This window comes from Sebastes fasciatus, chromosome 17, assembly GCF_043250625.1.
Source record: "Sebastes fasciatus isolate fSebFas1 chromosome 17, fSebFas1.pri, whole genome shotgun sequence".
Lineage (NCBI taxonomy): Eukaryota > Metazoa > Chordata > Actinopteri > Perciformes > Sebastidae > Sebastes > Sebastes fasciatus.
This window is the reverse complement of record NC_133811.1, coordinates 18,393,359-18,408,706: the sequence shown is the minus strand read 5'-3', so window position 1 is coordinate 18,408,706 and position 15,348 is coordinate 18,393,359. Positions and strand designations below refer to the sequence as shown.

The 15,348-nt window shown below is 40.7% G+C and overlaps 2 protein-coding genes across 5 annotated transcripts in view; one reads left to right on the top strand and one right to left on the bottom strand.

Annotated features, from left to right (window-relative positions):
* acot13 (acyl-CoA thioesterase 13) overlaps positions 1 to 15,348 on the bottom strand; it is a 195,218-nt gene that overhangs the window by 105,793 nt on the left and 74,077 nt on the right. The gene's annotated exons all lie outside the window — the stretch shown is intronic.
* ripor2 (RHO family interacting cell polarization regulator 2) overlaps positions 1 to 15,348 on the top strand; it is a 76,677-nt gene that overhangs the window by 2,866 nt on the left and 58,463 nt on the right. For 2 of the 4 annotated variants that reach the window (XM_074612574.1, XM_074612570.1), the window contains exon 1: positions 3,846 to 4,290. The exons of the other annotated variants lie outside the window; for them this stretch is intronic. In XM_074612574.1, the coding sequence (XP_074468675.1) occupies positions 4,212 to 4,290 (79 nt within the window). In that variant the 5' untranslated portion in view covers positions 3,846 to 4,211. Of the gene's footprint in view, positions 1 to 3,845; positions 4,291 to 15,348 lie in introns of those variants that run through there. 4 annotated transcript variants of the gene reach the window in all.

Genomic DNA, 15,348 nt, shown 5'->3' with positions numbered 1-15,348 from the left:
GCTCAGAAGCTGCTACTGAGCGAGAGAGAGAGAAAAGAAGTTGTAGAAATGTGTGTGAATGATCGGATTTGGAACTTTTCACAACTGCATGCACCGTTTTGTTGCTGTGAATAACTCTGGGTTTAATCTCAGAACTGTTTTGCACATAAAGCATGATACAGTCACCAGGACATGTTGTGATGATTATAGCAGTGAACAGATGGGAGTGGGACGGATCTGCATAAGACAGTGGGCTTGTGTCAGGGCTCTGTATTTCTGTTTACTTGCCTGCATGACCAGTGATTCTCCATTTCTAGGATCAGAGCACAAAGTCAACATATTCCTGCTGTCTGCTGTGACATTGGTTAGAGGATGTTTTTATTTAAAGTCAGTGTTTGCGATTGCTTCACGTGTTTCTTCTGCATCTTCCTGCTTATAGATTGTTCCGTTATGCAATTTATTTCACAACTTTATGTAATTTCCTGTTGCTGTTAGGAAAGTCACTCCTTCACGTTGATCAGGAAGTTTGTACCTGCGTGATATCCTCAGTAGTGTCTGCACTTTTAAAGTCGTTCCTTCACTGGTTTTAAGATGCATCCTATATGCTGTTCTCTGCCATTTCTCATTTTGGATTAGTCAAATCGATGAATATTGTTTCTTTCCATAGTGTCAGCAGGGTGTTTTCAAACTGCTGTGTTCCACCCAGTTCAAAAGACTTGCCCTGCATGTGTGTGTGCGTGTGTGTGAGTGTATTTGTGTGTGAATATGTGTTTGCAATAGGGCAGCAACTACAACTAACTTTTTAAATCATATAACTAAATTCTCTGTCTGTGTGTTATTCGTATATCTTGAGAATTGCTCATCTGATCGACTTCACACTTGGCGGGTGAAATGCAGGGGACCCAAGGGAGTAATTTTTTTAATTTGGTGCAATTTGGACGCGCGACACGTTAAATACTCTGTTCAGCAGCGTGGCTTCAGGGCTCTGTAAATGAAACGAGCATGTCGTCCGCAGGGGTCACCTTTGCTGCTGGATCCTGGATATAGCCTGCTAACGCTACATGAATGCTGAACGTCACTACCAAACGTTACAACCCAACTCTTCTTCACTTCCGGTGACGAGCGGTCCAAGTAGTCAGCTCGCTCTGAACAGCCACGCGCTCCGGCCGCGACATGTGTTATTCATTTTTTAGTAAAGCTGTATTTCTCCGATGTAAGACTTGATACTAACTTATAACTCTAATAACATTACCGCCTGCTCTACTTTGCTCTCGTGGTTATGTCAAAGCAAGCGACTAATATGCCTATTTGGAAATTACCTCCGCTAAGTGTATTTCACAAATGTTTCTGACCGCCATTAGCCACGAGCTGGTTGTATTTTAAGGTATCATCTACAAATTCAGGTAGATATTCAGTTTACTGTGTTATAAACCAAAACATAACAGCAAATCATCACACTGGAGAACCTGGAACGAGCGTATCTTTGGCCTTTTTTGTGATATAAATGATTTAAAGGATGAATTGATTATAGGATTGTTTTTATTAGTTTGCATGATTCTTCTTCTGTAATACCAAGAGGCTCTTGCACCACTTATAAGCTAAAACTAGAGCTGTTCAGTACATGTACATGAACAAATCTTTACCTCGGAGTCTCTAAACTGAACTGACTATACCTGAATCACCACTGTCACCACTGACCGAATGACCAAACTGAATCAGCAGGTTTTAGCAATGGAGCTCACTGGTGACTGAAAGCACTGTTGTCAGCCTAGCAGTGATGTTACTTCCTACTTAAAAGCGTATTAAAAGACTGCGTCACCACAGAATAACATGCAAACACATGTGCACACACTGTCTCACACACATAACCAAACACCAGTCTATTTCTCAAATCCTCCTCCTCAATGACCTCAGACAAATAAGAAATCCTCTCATCCTATAAATCTGTAAACATCGCTGTTAAACCAACAAGTTATACAAAGCAACTTTCAGTCACATGTTCCTCATGTGTAGTCAGACCCCACATCCCACCTCCTGATAGATGTGAAGCATCTGAATTGTCTGGACTAGCCTCAGTGAAAATGAGTTTGTCTCCAGGTTCGGTCCCTTGAGCTTTGGCCTTAAAGGCAGGCGGTGGCAGGGGAGAGGAAGTCTAAAGGAAGAGTGATAATGAATTGACTTGAGGCCTAGTTTCTATTTTGGTTGGGAATTGGTTTGTGTAAATGGGGTGTGAGTCAGAGAAACTGCACAGCGGAGACAGATGGAGATACGGTGTGAGACAGAGGAAGAAATTCTGTATCTGGCTGTTTTTTTACTTTTTTTCATCTTAGAATAAATTAAAGGTCAAAAAGAGACAAGACTGCATGCTACTAGTAATTTGGGACTGAACATGAATTGCTTGAGAGCCACTGGTAAGGGGCCTCCTGGGGATGGTGCAAAACTCTCAAAAAGCTGGATGAAAAGTATTTCACCCTGCCCATGACTGGCTGGAAAGTTTGTCATTACATGTGACAAGAAGTTTAGTTCACAAGTTGCACCCAGTTTGCTTTGGGTGCCCAGATGCAGCAAACATGTCTCAATGACTGAGCTACGGTGGCTGAAGCTGAGGTCATTATATGTCCAAGATATAGGCAGCATTGTTACAACAGCATTTATAGCCAAGCTAACGGCATGGCTCGAGTGTTGACACTGTGAGTCGGCCCATCACTTTGGTTCTGAAATATGTGTTGAATGAAATTTCTTTCATTCATCCAGTCAAAATTTGGATTCGTCCAATACTTTGGTTTATGATATGAATGCAAAACTGATGACATTCCCATCAGCCTATTGCCATAGCAAATGTTAGCAACGACAAAGACGGTGAACATAGAAAACATGATACCTGCTAAACATCAATGTGTTGGGCATTGTCATTGTGAGTTAGCATTAAGCTCGGAGCATCACTGTGCCTAAGTACAGCTTCACAGAGCTGCTAGCATTACCTCTAGTCTTGTTTTTAATGTCATGGACATAGACTGTATATAAGAAGTGGAAGTAGTCACTATGATGTCAACCATTGGTTTATGGACTGCCGCTTTGAAGCCTCGAGTTCGTCGCTTAGGCATCTAACTAAAAACCCATTCATACAACCCGTTGACTCATTTCCGAGTTTTAGGACTCATTCCTGCAGCACTCTATTGTGCAGCAGGTGGGATATTTGTCATTCCAGCTGGATAAAAGAATCTTTGAGGATTTTGGAAATATCCCTAAAACAGCAGCACGTGGCGCCAAACAACCTGCAGAGTTGTTGCAAAATTTGGCGCATATCCATGTTTGGAAAAGATGCTTACTGTAGCTCTGTGACTCAAATGTCACCATCAAGACTGATGTCCCAAACGTAAAAACGATGATTATAAGAGAGGTTCTAAATGAAGCCACCCACAGTGTCTGAATATGTCTTCGTCAGAGCAGGTGTGTGTGTTTATCCGCTGCGTCCTGAGCGGCACCATGGAGACTTTGAGCAGCAGCAGACGTTATCAGCTCTGCTGAGGCCTCCCTCGATGTGGGCCAAGTGAAAAAATAGAGAGAGCAATCAGCTTGGTCCCATGATTCCTAGTGAGCTGTGAAGGAATGACAAGTAGAGCCACATCTCACGCCATGCCACGTACACACAATCTCACACACACAGTTTCACACCTTTTTTTGCATCGGCTCAAAATACAAAATCTAATTATTCCTGTTTATATCACCAGTCAAGCTGACTCATTGTAGAGCGCTATAATGTGCATATGGACACATGCATGCACACACACCACTGACCCTCCCCGTACAACACACATGCGCACACTTACTCATACAAGTGCTCTCCGAATAGCACACTCTCACTTCAGCTTTGCACAGGATATTATGAAATCGGCACTGTTGCAGAAACTTAGTGAAGGTCGCTGGGAGTCCTCTCTCTCTCTCACCCACACACACACACACACACACACACTTCACCTGGTACTTACACACACATCCTCGTGCAGAGAGCTGAATCTCAGCTCAGTCCCAGTCCTCTGCTGCTCGAGTGAGGAGCCTTCCGGTGATCGGACTGTCGCCTGAAGCGAAGAGGCCGAGCCGGCGTTGATTCAATTTTACAGCCCAGTCACTCTCTCTGAAGCTCCGATTAGTCAGCCGAGGGAGACAAGGGGGAGAGGAGAAGAAGAAGAAGAAGAAGAAGAAGAAGAAGGAGAGGAAGAAGAGGAATAGTGATGGCTATGACCGACATTGCGGAGGATGACCTGGATGAGATGATGCGCGAAGAAGCGGAGGATGCCTTCTTCGAGGACGGTAAGGCTTGCCAAGGGTCAGTTGTAAAGTGTGAAAGCAGGCGTGGGCTTACAGGTGGGCTGCAGCGCCGAAACGGCTGCTCGAGGATCAACGGGGAGGTCAGGCTGGTTGGTTTGTGACTTTCGGTTGTGATCGAGGTTAAGAAGAGGGCAAAAGTTGTGGTTGAAGTGTGGCCCAGAGGGATCTCTTCAGCTGTGTAGGTGGGGTTGTTTGCTGCATGGTTGAGTAGGCTCTGATACACACTGAGGCTAAAAGGTTACCAATATTAAGAGGAAGAAAAGCTTCGGCATGCCACCAGTTAAAGTCGTAACCAGTTAGTTGCAATGGTTGTAATAATTAGTCAGTGTAATGAATACTTGACTAATGAGAACTTCATGCTGTCCGTCTTTGCAGGAGCTCTGTGCAGAGTTTTTTCATTGATTTTTCAACTTTTACCCTTTTTAGAAAGCCGCGAGCAGCTTTCCTTCTGCAGTGTGGGCGTTCTTGTGTAACAGGCAGATGTTTTAAAGCAAACATTATGCACCACAAGAAAATCTTTTCAACATGTATTTTGTGTGAGTGTTTTCTTTTTATTTATTTAAAAACTAGCAGTAATCATAACCTACGTTCAGCAGGACCTGACTGATGATCATTCAGAGGTAGAGGAAAAAGGGGAAACTGCTATCAGGTTGAATAATAATTGACTGCTGTTCAAATGTTTATACAGCCATTAAAAAAAATAATCTCTGACCAGGATTGTGGCTAAAGCATTATGGATAATGATGCTTCATAGATTGGCTGAGCACTTATCATGTCACTCTGTGAATCATACAGTATAATGCTTTTTGTGTTTCAAAGAGTAGCCCACCAATTTAGCATTGTAACGTTGCTGGACTCACGATGCACAGTTTAAAAAATGTATGCAATATTCTCATTTTTATTCCACCTGGCGCCTACATTACCCACAATGCAACTGGACCACGAACAGTTCGGTCGGAGATTTGTCTGCTGGTTGTTTGGCAACTGCTCAGAACCAAGAAATAGTCCAGCACATAACCCCCCTGTAAAACTGCAAACTATTATTTTTACACTTTTGTACGGAGTAAACAAACAAGATACACACACAAACACAAAGCCAATTTAAGCCAATTTCTCAACACACAAACATGCTCAGAGCTCCATAATAAATGGTATTAATTAAATATAAATTAATAATTAAATCTGCACTGCATTTCTATGCACAGTTTCATCAAAGCTGAAATGTAAAATGATATAGTAGCCTACATTTTCTGGTAAATTTACATTATTTTCTTCCACTCTAAAACGATTCTAAAATACATTAATCACCAGATCAATATAATGTTTTTAATGTGATGAAATAACTAGTTGAACAGTTATTAGGCTACAGCAACATGATCCAATAAATCCACCACAATATATACACTTGAACATGTTTATTTTTTCTTCTTCAGGTATTTTTTTCCCCCTCTTGTAAACATAAATTCATAAAAGTGCATTAATTGACTTTTATTTGCTTTAAACAGGTTAAATCAATGTGAAAAATCAATACAGAAAATTCCTTTATATTAACACAGTACATTGGCCCATATTTTTACGGTATTTTCTCGGAGTGTACAGTATTATCTTTTAAACTGCCTATATTAGTGTTTAATTGCACACCAACTGCTTGCATTGTACACATTAACACTAGTGTATTAATAAGACATATTTAAGCTCCATACAGGCTCAAAGTGCTCTGCAGCAGCTCCACTGAAGATGAGTGGACAGTGAGCAGGAGGATATTCCCACATATTGCATCATTTGGTGTGTAATGTATGTTAATGCCTCCACTGACCCACTTCTGACTGAGATACACCGATGGTAATGTGACGTTCCCTTTGAACAACACCGCCAGGAGGATCGCAGCCAGATGACTCTCTGCATCAAACCAGCCAATCACAGCGCTCAGATTCATGCAGAGGTTGCCCGGCAGGCATCATTGTGTTTATTCACAGACACAGCTGAAGGTTGGATCACTTATATTTTCTGTTCTAATTAGCTCTTTGTGTTAGTGGTGGAAATTATACTGTGTGTTCTGTGTTGAATATTCAAGTGTTTCATTCTTATTGGTGCTGAATGCAAATTTACCACCGCTGGTCTATTTTCTTTGTAAATCATTAGTTTCATCATTAGTAGTGGCTTTGCAAATCTTTGAGATCTTCTACCCACAAAATTATAATTCGGTGTTGAATGAACTCAGCTTGAAGTGTGGGGTTGTGTGATTTTGCAGAAGTCTTATGCAGTGTGGTTCCCAACCTGAGGGTCTGAACCCCACAAGGGGTCACAAGATTAATCTAAAGAGGTCGTCAGATGATTAGAGAAGCAGGAAATACATAATAGTTTGATTATTTTGTGACTTTTCTCTAATTGTTGCATATTTCTGCTGCCGATATTGCCCTTAAGAGTCTACAGCATGCGACTCGCTTGCTAATATGATCACAATGACAATGCTAACATTTAGCAGGTATAATGTTTACCATGTTCACTATTTTATTTTAGAGTGTTAACATTTGGCATTTAGCACTAAACATAAAGTACAGCTGAACCTGTCGTTACGTTTGCTTGTACACTTGTATTTGGTCAGAAACAGAGGGCAACCTCTGGTTCTGAAAAGTGAAGCCAATGCTGAAATGCCTTAAACTTGCATTCTTTCTAATAGCCAGCAGGGGGTGACTCCTCTGGGTGTTGTCTGTGTTTTCCCATTTCACAGTGTGTTTTCTGTTCATGAAAGTTAATTGTAACATTTTGGTCGCCTAAAAATGTCTTATTCAGTGTTTAGTTGTTTCGCTCCACCCTCTCGTGTCACTTCTGGTTGCAAAAAACCAAGATGGTGGCGGCCAAACTGCCGAACTCAAGGCTTCAAAACGGCAGTCCACAAACCAATAAGTGACGTCACAGCGAGAACATCCACTTCTTATATACAGTCTATGGTAATAAACCAGTATTGGACAAATTGAAATTTTGACCTGATGATGGTGCTTAAAGAAAAGTTAAGGGATCATCAAAGTCAATAAAAGTCACCCTAAGGGGAACATGAATATCTGTACAAAATGTCATGACAGTCCTGCCAATATTTGTTGAAATATCACCAAAGTCATCTGCAACAATGAATGTCAAATTTTGTGCCAATCAATATTATAGATTTTGAGATATTTCACTCGATGAGTAAAATCTTTGACCCCTTGGTGATGCTATAGATAAAAAGTCAGTAGCTCACTAATGTGTGTAAAATATTTCATGGCAATCCATCCGACAGTTGCTGAGATATTTCAGTTTGGATAAAAGTGGAGGACCAGCCAACACTGCCATTCCTATAAAGCCACACATGGCTTAAAGGTTTGAGGACCACTGATCTAATGTCATGTGATAATGTTCTTGGCAGTGTAGAAATAGCTGTAAAATGCATGAAATAAAATATTAAGTGAAAGATGAAAAGGCCATAAAGCAAGTGACAGATATCACACTTTGTATTACTACAACTACAAGCATAACCTAAATGTGGCACTGACCTCAGAGTTCCTGTAATAAAAAGGCATGTATAAGATGTCTTTGCTGTCATCACTGCACTCCCAGAGACAATAGGTCTTATAAGGCATGGTTACTCTAGCTTGTCGTTCTTTTGCGGCTGTGCTGTGACGAACTGAGTTATGACTGAAGGATCTCTACTTTTAGCCCCGACAGCAGAGATGCCTGAACAGAGCAGATACGCAGCCACAAGCGCACTTTCTCCCTCCCTTTTCTCACTCACACTCTCACTGAGTCCAGTTCAGGTCGTATGAATTAGCAAAAAGCTTTGCTCGGTGGGAACAATGTGTTTTAGCTTGAGTCAGTGCTTCCTCTTTTTAGTCAAAGCACAAAGCAGTTACTTTGCAGAAAAACGAAAAGTGACTCAAAGTGGACAGGTTGGTCAAGACATGAAATCTGGGGCACATGTTGACCGGGTCGTACCCTCTGTATTTAGAGGTGTGGTTCCCGCATACATACACATTTCACCACAGGGGTCTGAGTACACTGAGGTAGTCAGTTAATAGTAGGTGTGGTGGTTTCTGTCTTGATTAAAGGGGGTGTTCACCCACAATACTAAATAAAACAAAGATTATCCGTTGAAAAAAGCAGCTATAAATCACATGCAACCCAAAAGGTTCCATGCTGTATGACGACTTGATGATAAGGTCTCAGGTCGCCCCTGATTATTACCCACAAGCCCCTGCAAAATCACCTCTGCCTCCACACAAACAACACTTCCATTCAGGTCTTATAGAAACTGCAGCCAGAGCCATTAAGCGGTTTTACACATACACATTAACTCTGCTTTCTTCCCTTGTTATCACACTTTACCACACACAAGCACGGCACCCCTTTCTCAGAAAAAAAAATGGCTGCGTGAAATGAAAACAAGATATCAGTTAAAGTGCACAACAGCTTCATTGAGACCAAAATAAACACAATGGCCTCTTTAACTCCTTCTTCCTCCTTATGAGTAATTCAAAGGGCCTGATTTTGCTCTGCTACTCCACTCATGTGGTTGGCAGCGGAGTGGCAAACAGCGTGCAAAAGCATAATACAAGAGAGTAGTGTGTCCCGGAGGAAAGCCGCAGTAGTAAGGCTTTAATGGCAATAAAAATATAGTTGAGTATTAGATCGATGGTTGGATTGAAGCGTTGGTGTTTGGTGTCTAAATAAACCCGTGTTTGACTAACTGGGTCAGGTCAGAAAGCATAACAGAGCTGCCCTCAGTCACAAGTGAGGAGCTTCTGGAAAGCAGCCTGAATTATATTTACGCTCAAGAACCACTAAGGACATAACTCTTCCTTTGACACATCCGACTTGACTTTTAAATGTGTTGTATGATCCTGCTTTGCAGTTTAAAACAGAGCAAAATCCCTGTCATTTAACATAGTTGTGACTTAGAGAAGAGTTTATCTGCTCTGGCACAGGAATGTTTTAGTGTTGTTCCCGTTTCTTGTGCAATAGGATGCGTTTCCACTCCTCCCCTGACTACCAATTACATGACAAAACCACTAATTGCTGGGCTCAACAGCTATTGTTTGTTTGTTTTTTTAGTTTGGGTTTTGAAACCTTCTTCTGGCACAATGACATGTCAATCACTCAGATATTATGGGAGATTTTCCATTCAGCCAAAGTCCCTCCACAGATTTTGAGATTTTCTTAACTACCAAGATGTAGTTTAGATGTGCAATTAAATAAATCCAGAGGGGAGGGGTGTATGTAACGGCTCTGATGTAGTGTTTTCACCTGCGTTCTTTAAGCCTTCGCTCCAGACTTTGCCAAAGGGCGCTTCTTTAATGTTCTCAGCTACACAACACCTGAGATTTAAGGAGGGAACAAATAAACCAGAGTATGGAAAGGCATGCCACAACATGCAGGCTTATTTCAAAGGAGGCGCATACCACAAAAAAATGATTTAGGTCTCATTTCCTTTGTACAGGAACTTTTCTTGGAACAAGTGGTGGCAGTAGAAGGGCAGCATTCCTCTGGTAATCTAATAAACAAGATACACTAAAACAAAGAAACTGAGCCACATAGGGCCTATAGTTTTGTCAACATCTGGCTAATAGCTATATGGCCAAACATTAATAGCTTTATGCTACATTCACATGGAATCAGGCTGAATGTCAGGACCGCCAAACAAATGTTGCTATGGTGATGTTGTATTGTTTACAAAGAATGGAATAAAATATATTAAATACAATTATTTAGTGTTTTTTTATTTTATGTAATTATTCTAGTAATGCTGTAGCTATGAAATGCAGCTTTCTCTTAATATTCTATTGCAAACTTAAAAAACTTAAAAAACTTCACCTAATTTTACCATCCTGCTGCTCGTCCACTAAAATGATATCTGGTTTGTCATCTACGGTCTGCCTCGTTCCCTGTAAATGCAGCATTAATTATGTAAGTTTTATGTCTTTAAGCAGAGTTAGCCGAATACACCAACGACAGCTCACAGACCAGACAACACCTGACAATCACAAGGTAGCCACACCTTAAAGCATACGCTGCTTTATGGTCTATTTGACTCTAAATGGGACCATAATTTACTAAATGAACATCATGCTGTGTTGAAGAAGACTTGAAACTATGGATTGAGACCATAAACTCATGTTTACAATGTTTACTGAGGTAATAAATCAAGTGAGAAGTAGGGTCATTTTCTCATAGACTTCTATACAATCAGACTTATTTTTGCAACCAGAGGAGTCGCCCCCTGCTGGCTATTAGAAAGAATGCAAGTTTAAGGCACTTCCTCATTGGCTTCATTTTTCAGACCTGGAGGTTGCCCACTGATTAAAATTTACATTTGCCTGCCAAGCTACTTTTTTAAAATAAAATATCTTTCTAAATTACTATACGTGCAATATGCTGTTTGGTGACCAACCTCGTATATAGTTGAACTGCTTTTACATTACCGGAACTTGACATTTTCCGTTGATCGTTAACATTAGCTCGGAGTTTAACCAATTCACCAGCTAACATAACAGTAAGCCTTAACCGAGAAACATCTAACTGACACTTCAGTGTATCTTATGATGAAATGCTCTATTGCCTATATTAAAGTGAGAGTTTATAGCCTACATTACAGCCACATAATCACATCTGTATTTCATTTCATGGAGTCATGAGTATGTTATAATTAAATCACAACTTCAAACATGAGCTTTGAGGAGATATCATTATATTATCATGCTGATGACATGAAATCTATCTTACTTCTACAGTACAAGCTTTCAACTCTTGTCCAGAGGGTGAAACAGAGGATGCACCAACCCCAACCACACACATACACACTCTCACACAAGACATTAGCATGATATACAGAGCTCATAGAGGAGGCTGCAAGACTAGAAGCCAGGTCAGATTTCACAAATCTATTTCTCTCTCCGTCTCTTGTCTGTACTTGTCTTGTGAGGCAAACCCCAGGAAACTGTATCCTCTGAGCCCACATGTTGCCCACCGAGGCTCAGGATCACAATGAGCAGAGGGGAGGGAGGTGATTTATCTGCATAGAGAACCATCTGACAGCTTAGTATTCATATAGAGAGATGCAAGAAACAATTGGAAAAGCTGTGTGACAAAGAATTAGAAGGTATTGGAAACATTCAACCTGCATTTCTCACTGTTTTTGGTAGCATCGTGAAAATATCTGCTTAAAATGCTGTATAATAATAATAATGTAAACTGGGAAGATTTTAAATTACATTTCACAAAAATACACAATACACTTCAAATTACATGTTATGCCAAACAGACTAGACTAAATGACCCAACCACCTGCTAGATTATGTAGATTTATTTCCTTCTCATTCTAAATCTATACTGCAAACTCTGAAACACACATTTCTCCATGTTTGCATAAAACAGAGTCATACCTACAAAGGATTTAAGGCTACGTTATTGTTTGTTCCCCTAAAACTGTTATTTTTGGCAGTTATTTAGTCAAATCATTAGTTTGTAGTTACAAGCTGGTAGTTGCTAAGAACTTCTAAGAAATGAATGATGGATTTACGCACCGCTGGTTCAACTCAATCCAGATTAGAATCATACAAGAAAAATTGTAGTCGAGCAGTTTTTACCTAATGGTTTCAATATTGACGAGCATCTTAATATCAAGTGGCTCACTTTACTGCACTGTATGGCTTGTCTTGTCTAGGCGTGTCAAGTTTAAAACCCACTAAAACAGAAACTAAAACATTTCTGAGGAAATAGAGTAACGGCTATTTCCTAGTACTGAAGAATGATTTGCTAAAGTAATAAAGTATTGTTTGCTGGGTTTTAGGAAATTGACTTGTTTGACTTTAGAGAGTTTAAAGGAAACTTCTGTCATAAATGCTACATGGATTTTTATTTTTGTTTGATCTTTACTCTCTTTAAAGGTGCTAAATGCGAGATTAGGAGCATTTTATTGCCTCCCCACGGCTCTCAACATGGTGACAGCTGAGCTGATGGCTCTTAGCTAACGGTGCTAACATCGTTAACAATGGAGACAATGGCGAAAGTGCTCAAAGAGCTAACAGTGTTTATCTGGGGGGGAACCAGAAGGTGGGTGCTACAATTACACGACGGCATCAGCTTTAACGGCCGTATGAGAGCAGTGCAGAGCGGCGTCCGTCAGCTAGCCAGTGGGGCACGCTCACATGCAAAGAGAAGCTCTGATTACAACACACAAAGAGAGTGACTTCATTCTCTGCTCAGGTAGACATTACTCCTCTATATCTTTACATAGACAACAGTTTGATACTATATTAATGCTCTGAATATCAGATAGAGCACCTTTAATAATGACCTTAAGATCAAATGTGGACTTGTATACACTGAGAATTTAGCATATAATACCTTTCTATCCAAGCACATATTTTCAGGTGCCAGCTCTTATATTTCTGAACATGACTCTACTTTTATCATATGAAGAATATATTAGCTACAATTCATTGGGATGCCATGATCATAGCTAACTTAATGTACTCTCCCTGCAGCAGAGCGGTGGTTTCAGTCCTGCAGTGTCGCAGTCTGACCAGGGAATAATTTGATCAATGTCGAAGTGCATATCTGAGCTGCAGTGGACATATAGGACAGGAGGGGCGGCGTTAGAGCCAAAGAGGTTACTGCTGGAGGTTGGAGAATGATTTAAAACTGACTTGATCTACTTACCCTACTATAAAACACATGCACTGACCCACTCCTCTGCAACCTCGCACACATACACGCTTTGTCTTTCATATTCAACATGCACACACTGACTGTCCACCCACACATACACCTCCACTGTCTGGCCACAGATGTCGTCTCTGTCCACAGCGGTACAACACACTGAAGAACACGACAGTTCTGTACGTCAGCGGCCGCTATGTGTTGGGAATAGCTGTGACCTGAGGGGACCTACTAGAGCTGGAATATTACCGCTCCGCATCTCCCTCTTCCTGCTTCTGACAGTTGGCTCCACTGACCTACTTTGGCCAAAAGACTCAAACTACTATTATTTTCTGCAGTTTTCACTGACAAAGAGATTTTTGGGACTCATAAGGTGAATTTTTAATGGTGCAACATTCAGTAAGCCGGATGATGCAAGAGTAGAAATCTTTCTTTCTTTGTCTCAGCCATAAGTGTAAACTCGTCTCAGTTTTTTGGTCGCAGATGTTTACATGTGGCTTATATCTAAGATGGCAGTTTCACTGAGCTGCTAACCTTTCCTTTACAGTTCCCATGTGGTTACTATGACAATCTGTGCTGCGGGCAACACTGGGCGTGCAGGGTTTACACTTAGTGGCTTGGAACGTCTCTCACAATGAGGTAATCCTGTTTAAAACATGAAATGTAAAAGACCACCCATGACTCTTCACAGAGGGGGGAAGTTTGCTCCTTAATGGGCAAATTATAAAATTTCATAATTGATGGTTGACTGTGTAAGACTCGTGCTCTGTGCCAGCATCACTATTGTTCAGTTGACATTCACCCAACAGTAAGGTGTTTATAAAAAAATCCAGCTCTTTAGTCAGCATAGTTAAGATAGTGATGCCAAATCATAGATAACAGAAGTACATTCACCTATTTGTAAAATAAGCCTGGAATTTTAAGCTGCATTAATTGATTTTTTTGGCTACTTGGGAGCCGAGGAAATGACGTTTAAACTTGTTATGGTTTACTAATTATTCGTAAACTTAACACATCAAGTAGATATGGCGCAACAATAGTATTCATTTGTTGTTGTATTTCTGACAATCCTGTCTCGTGCAAAATTGCGTTTTCATGATACAACTAAATTGCATTCTCAATTACTTTGGAATGGAACAAACATATTTTCTTCCAGATTACGGTCACAGTTTTAAACAGTTTTAAACATGTGATTAATGTCGTGAATCAAAACAAAACAACGAAACTACTTAGTTAGGTTTAGTAAAAAAAAGCATCATGGTTTGGCTTAAAATGACTACGTTTCACATGTGACAAAAATAGCAGTCTCCTGAGGAAATGTCCGGTGTATTTTTGACCCATCCACCAACCTCCCCCACCCAGTCATAGTGGTCGTTCTGACTTGTTATACTCGTTATTATACTTTCCATAATGTTATTATTCCACATAACTTTCGTTAAAGGTAGGTCAATATTCTATACGTCACAAGCTCTGTGCGTCACTAGTTGTACTACGTCACTTGCTGCGGCCGTCCGTGGATTTACAATACAAAAGTTTTTGTGATACGCCAAAGACAAATGTAATCCACGACAGCAGTTTAGTTGTATGGGAATGTAATTTTTAGGAGACAGGGCTGGTTTCTGATTTCTGACCACCTTATGAATTAATGTCATGATGATGTAGTCCGATAGTCACTCTACTTTTAGCTCTGTTTTGGTCCCCACCAACTCCTGAGAAAAATATCTGGCTCTTCCTTCACCTGCTAGTTGCTAATTGTGTCTGTCTACTGTTGGGCAAGTAGCCTACAATGAGTTTATCAAAGCTTTTATTGCTGAAAACAGGGCAGATCAGAGTGGAGTTCGCAAACCTAAAAACCAAAAAAAGCTAAAAAGCTCTGTAGAGCTGAGGGGGGGACTGCAGAGTTGTCTGACATGAGCGACCCCTTTCACATTAGTCATTTGATCCATTGCTTATTAGTGCAGCTTTAAAATATATAAATAGTCAGAAACTAATAAAGATACCGTTAAGAAGGAAGGAATTATGAATATTGCATCCTATATCACATGTCTTTGCTTTGTGAGGTCACTGGTGAGATGATATTGTTAGCACCCACCTGCAGTCTGCATACCTGTGACGTGTCCCTGAGCCCCTCAGGGCAGAGGCTCTACCTGCATCAAGCAACCTGTCATTACAGACCAAAGGAGCCACATCTTGGAGCCGTGCCTCAGGGCAGCATACAGCCTGTTATTGGTTCACCTCTGTAGAGACACACAGTATGATATGCAACTTTTTACAGACGTATAGAAGCTTTTCATTTAATATTTAGGAAGCAATGCAGTAGACACACCTGTGTATTCAGAGCTGCAGTCG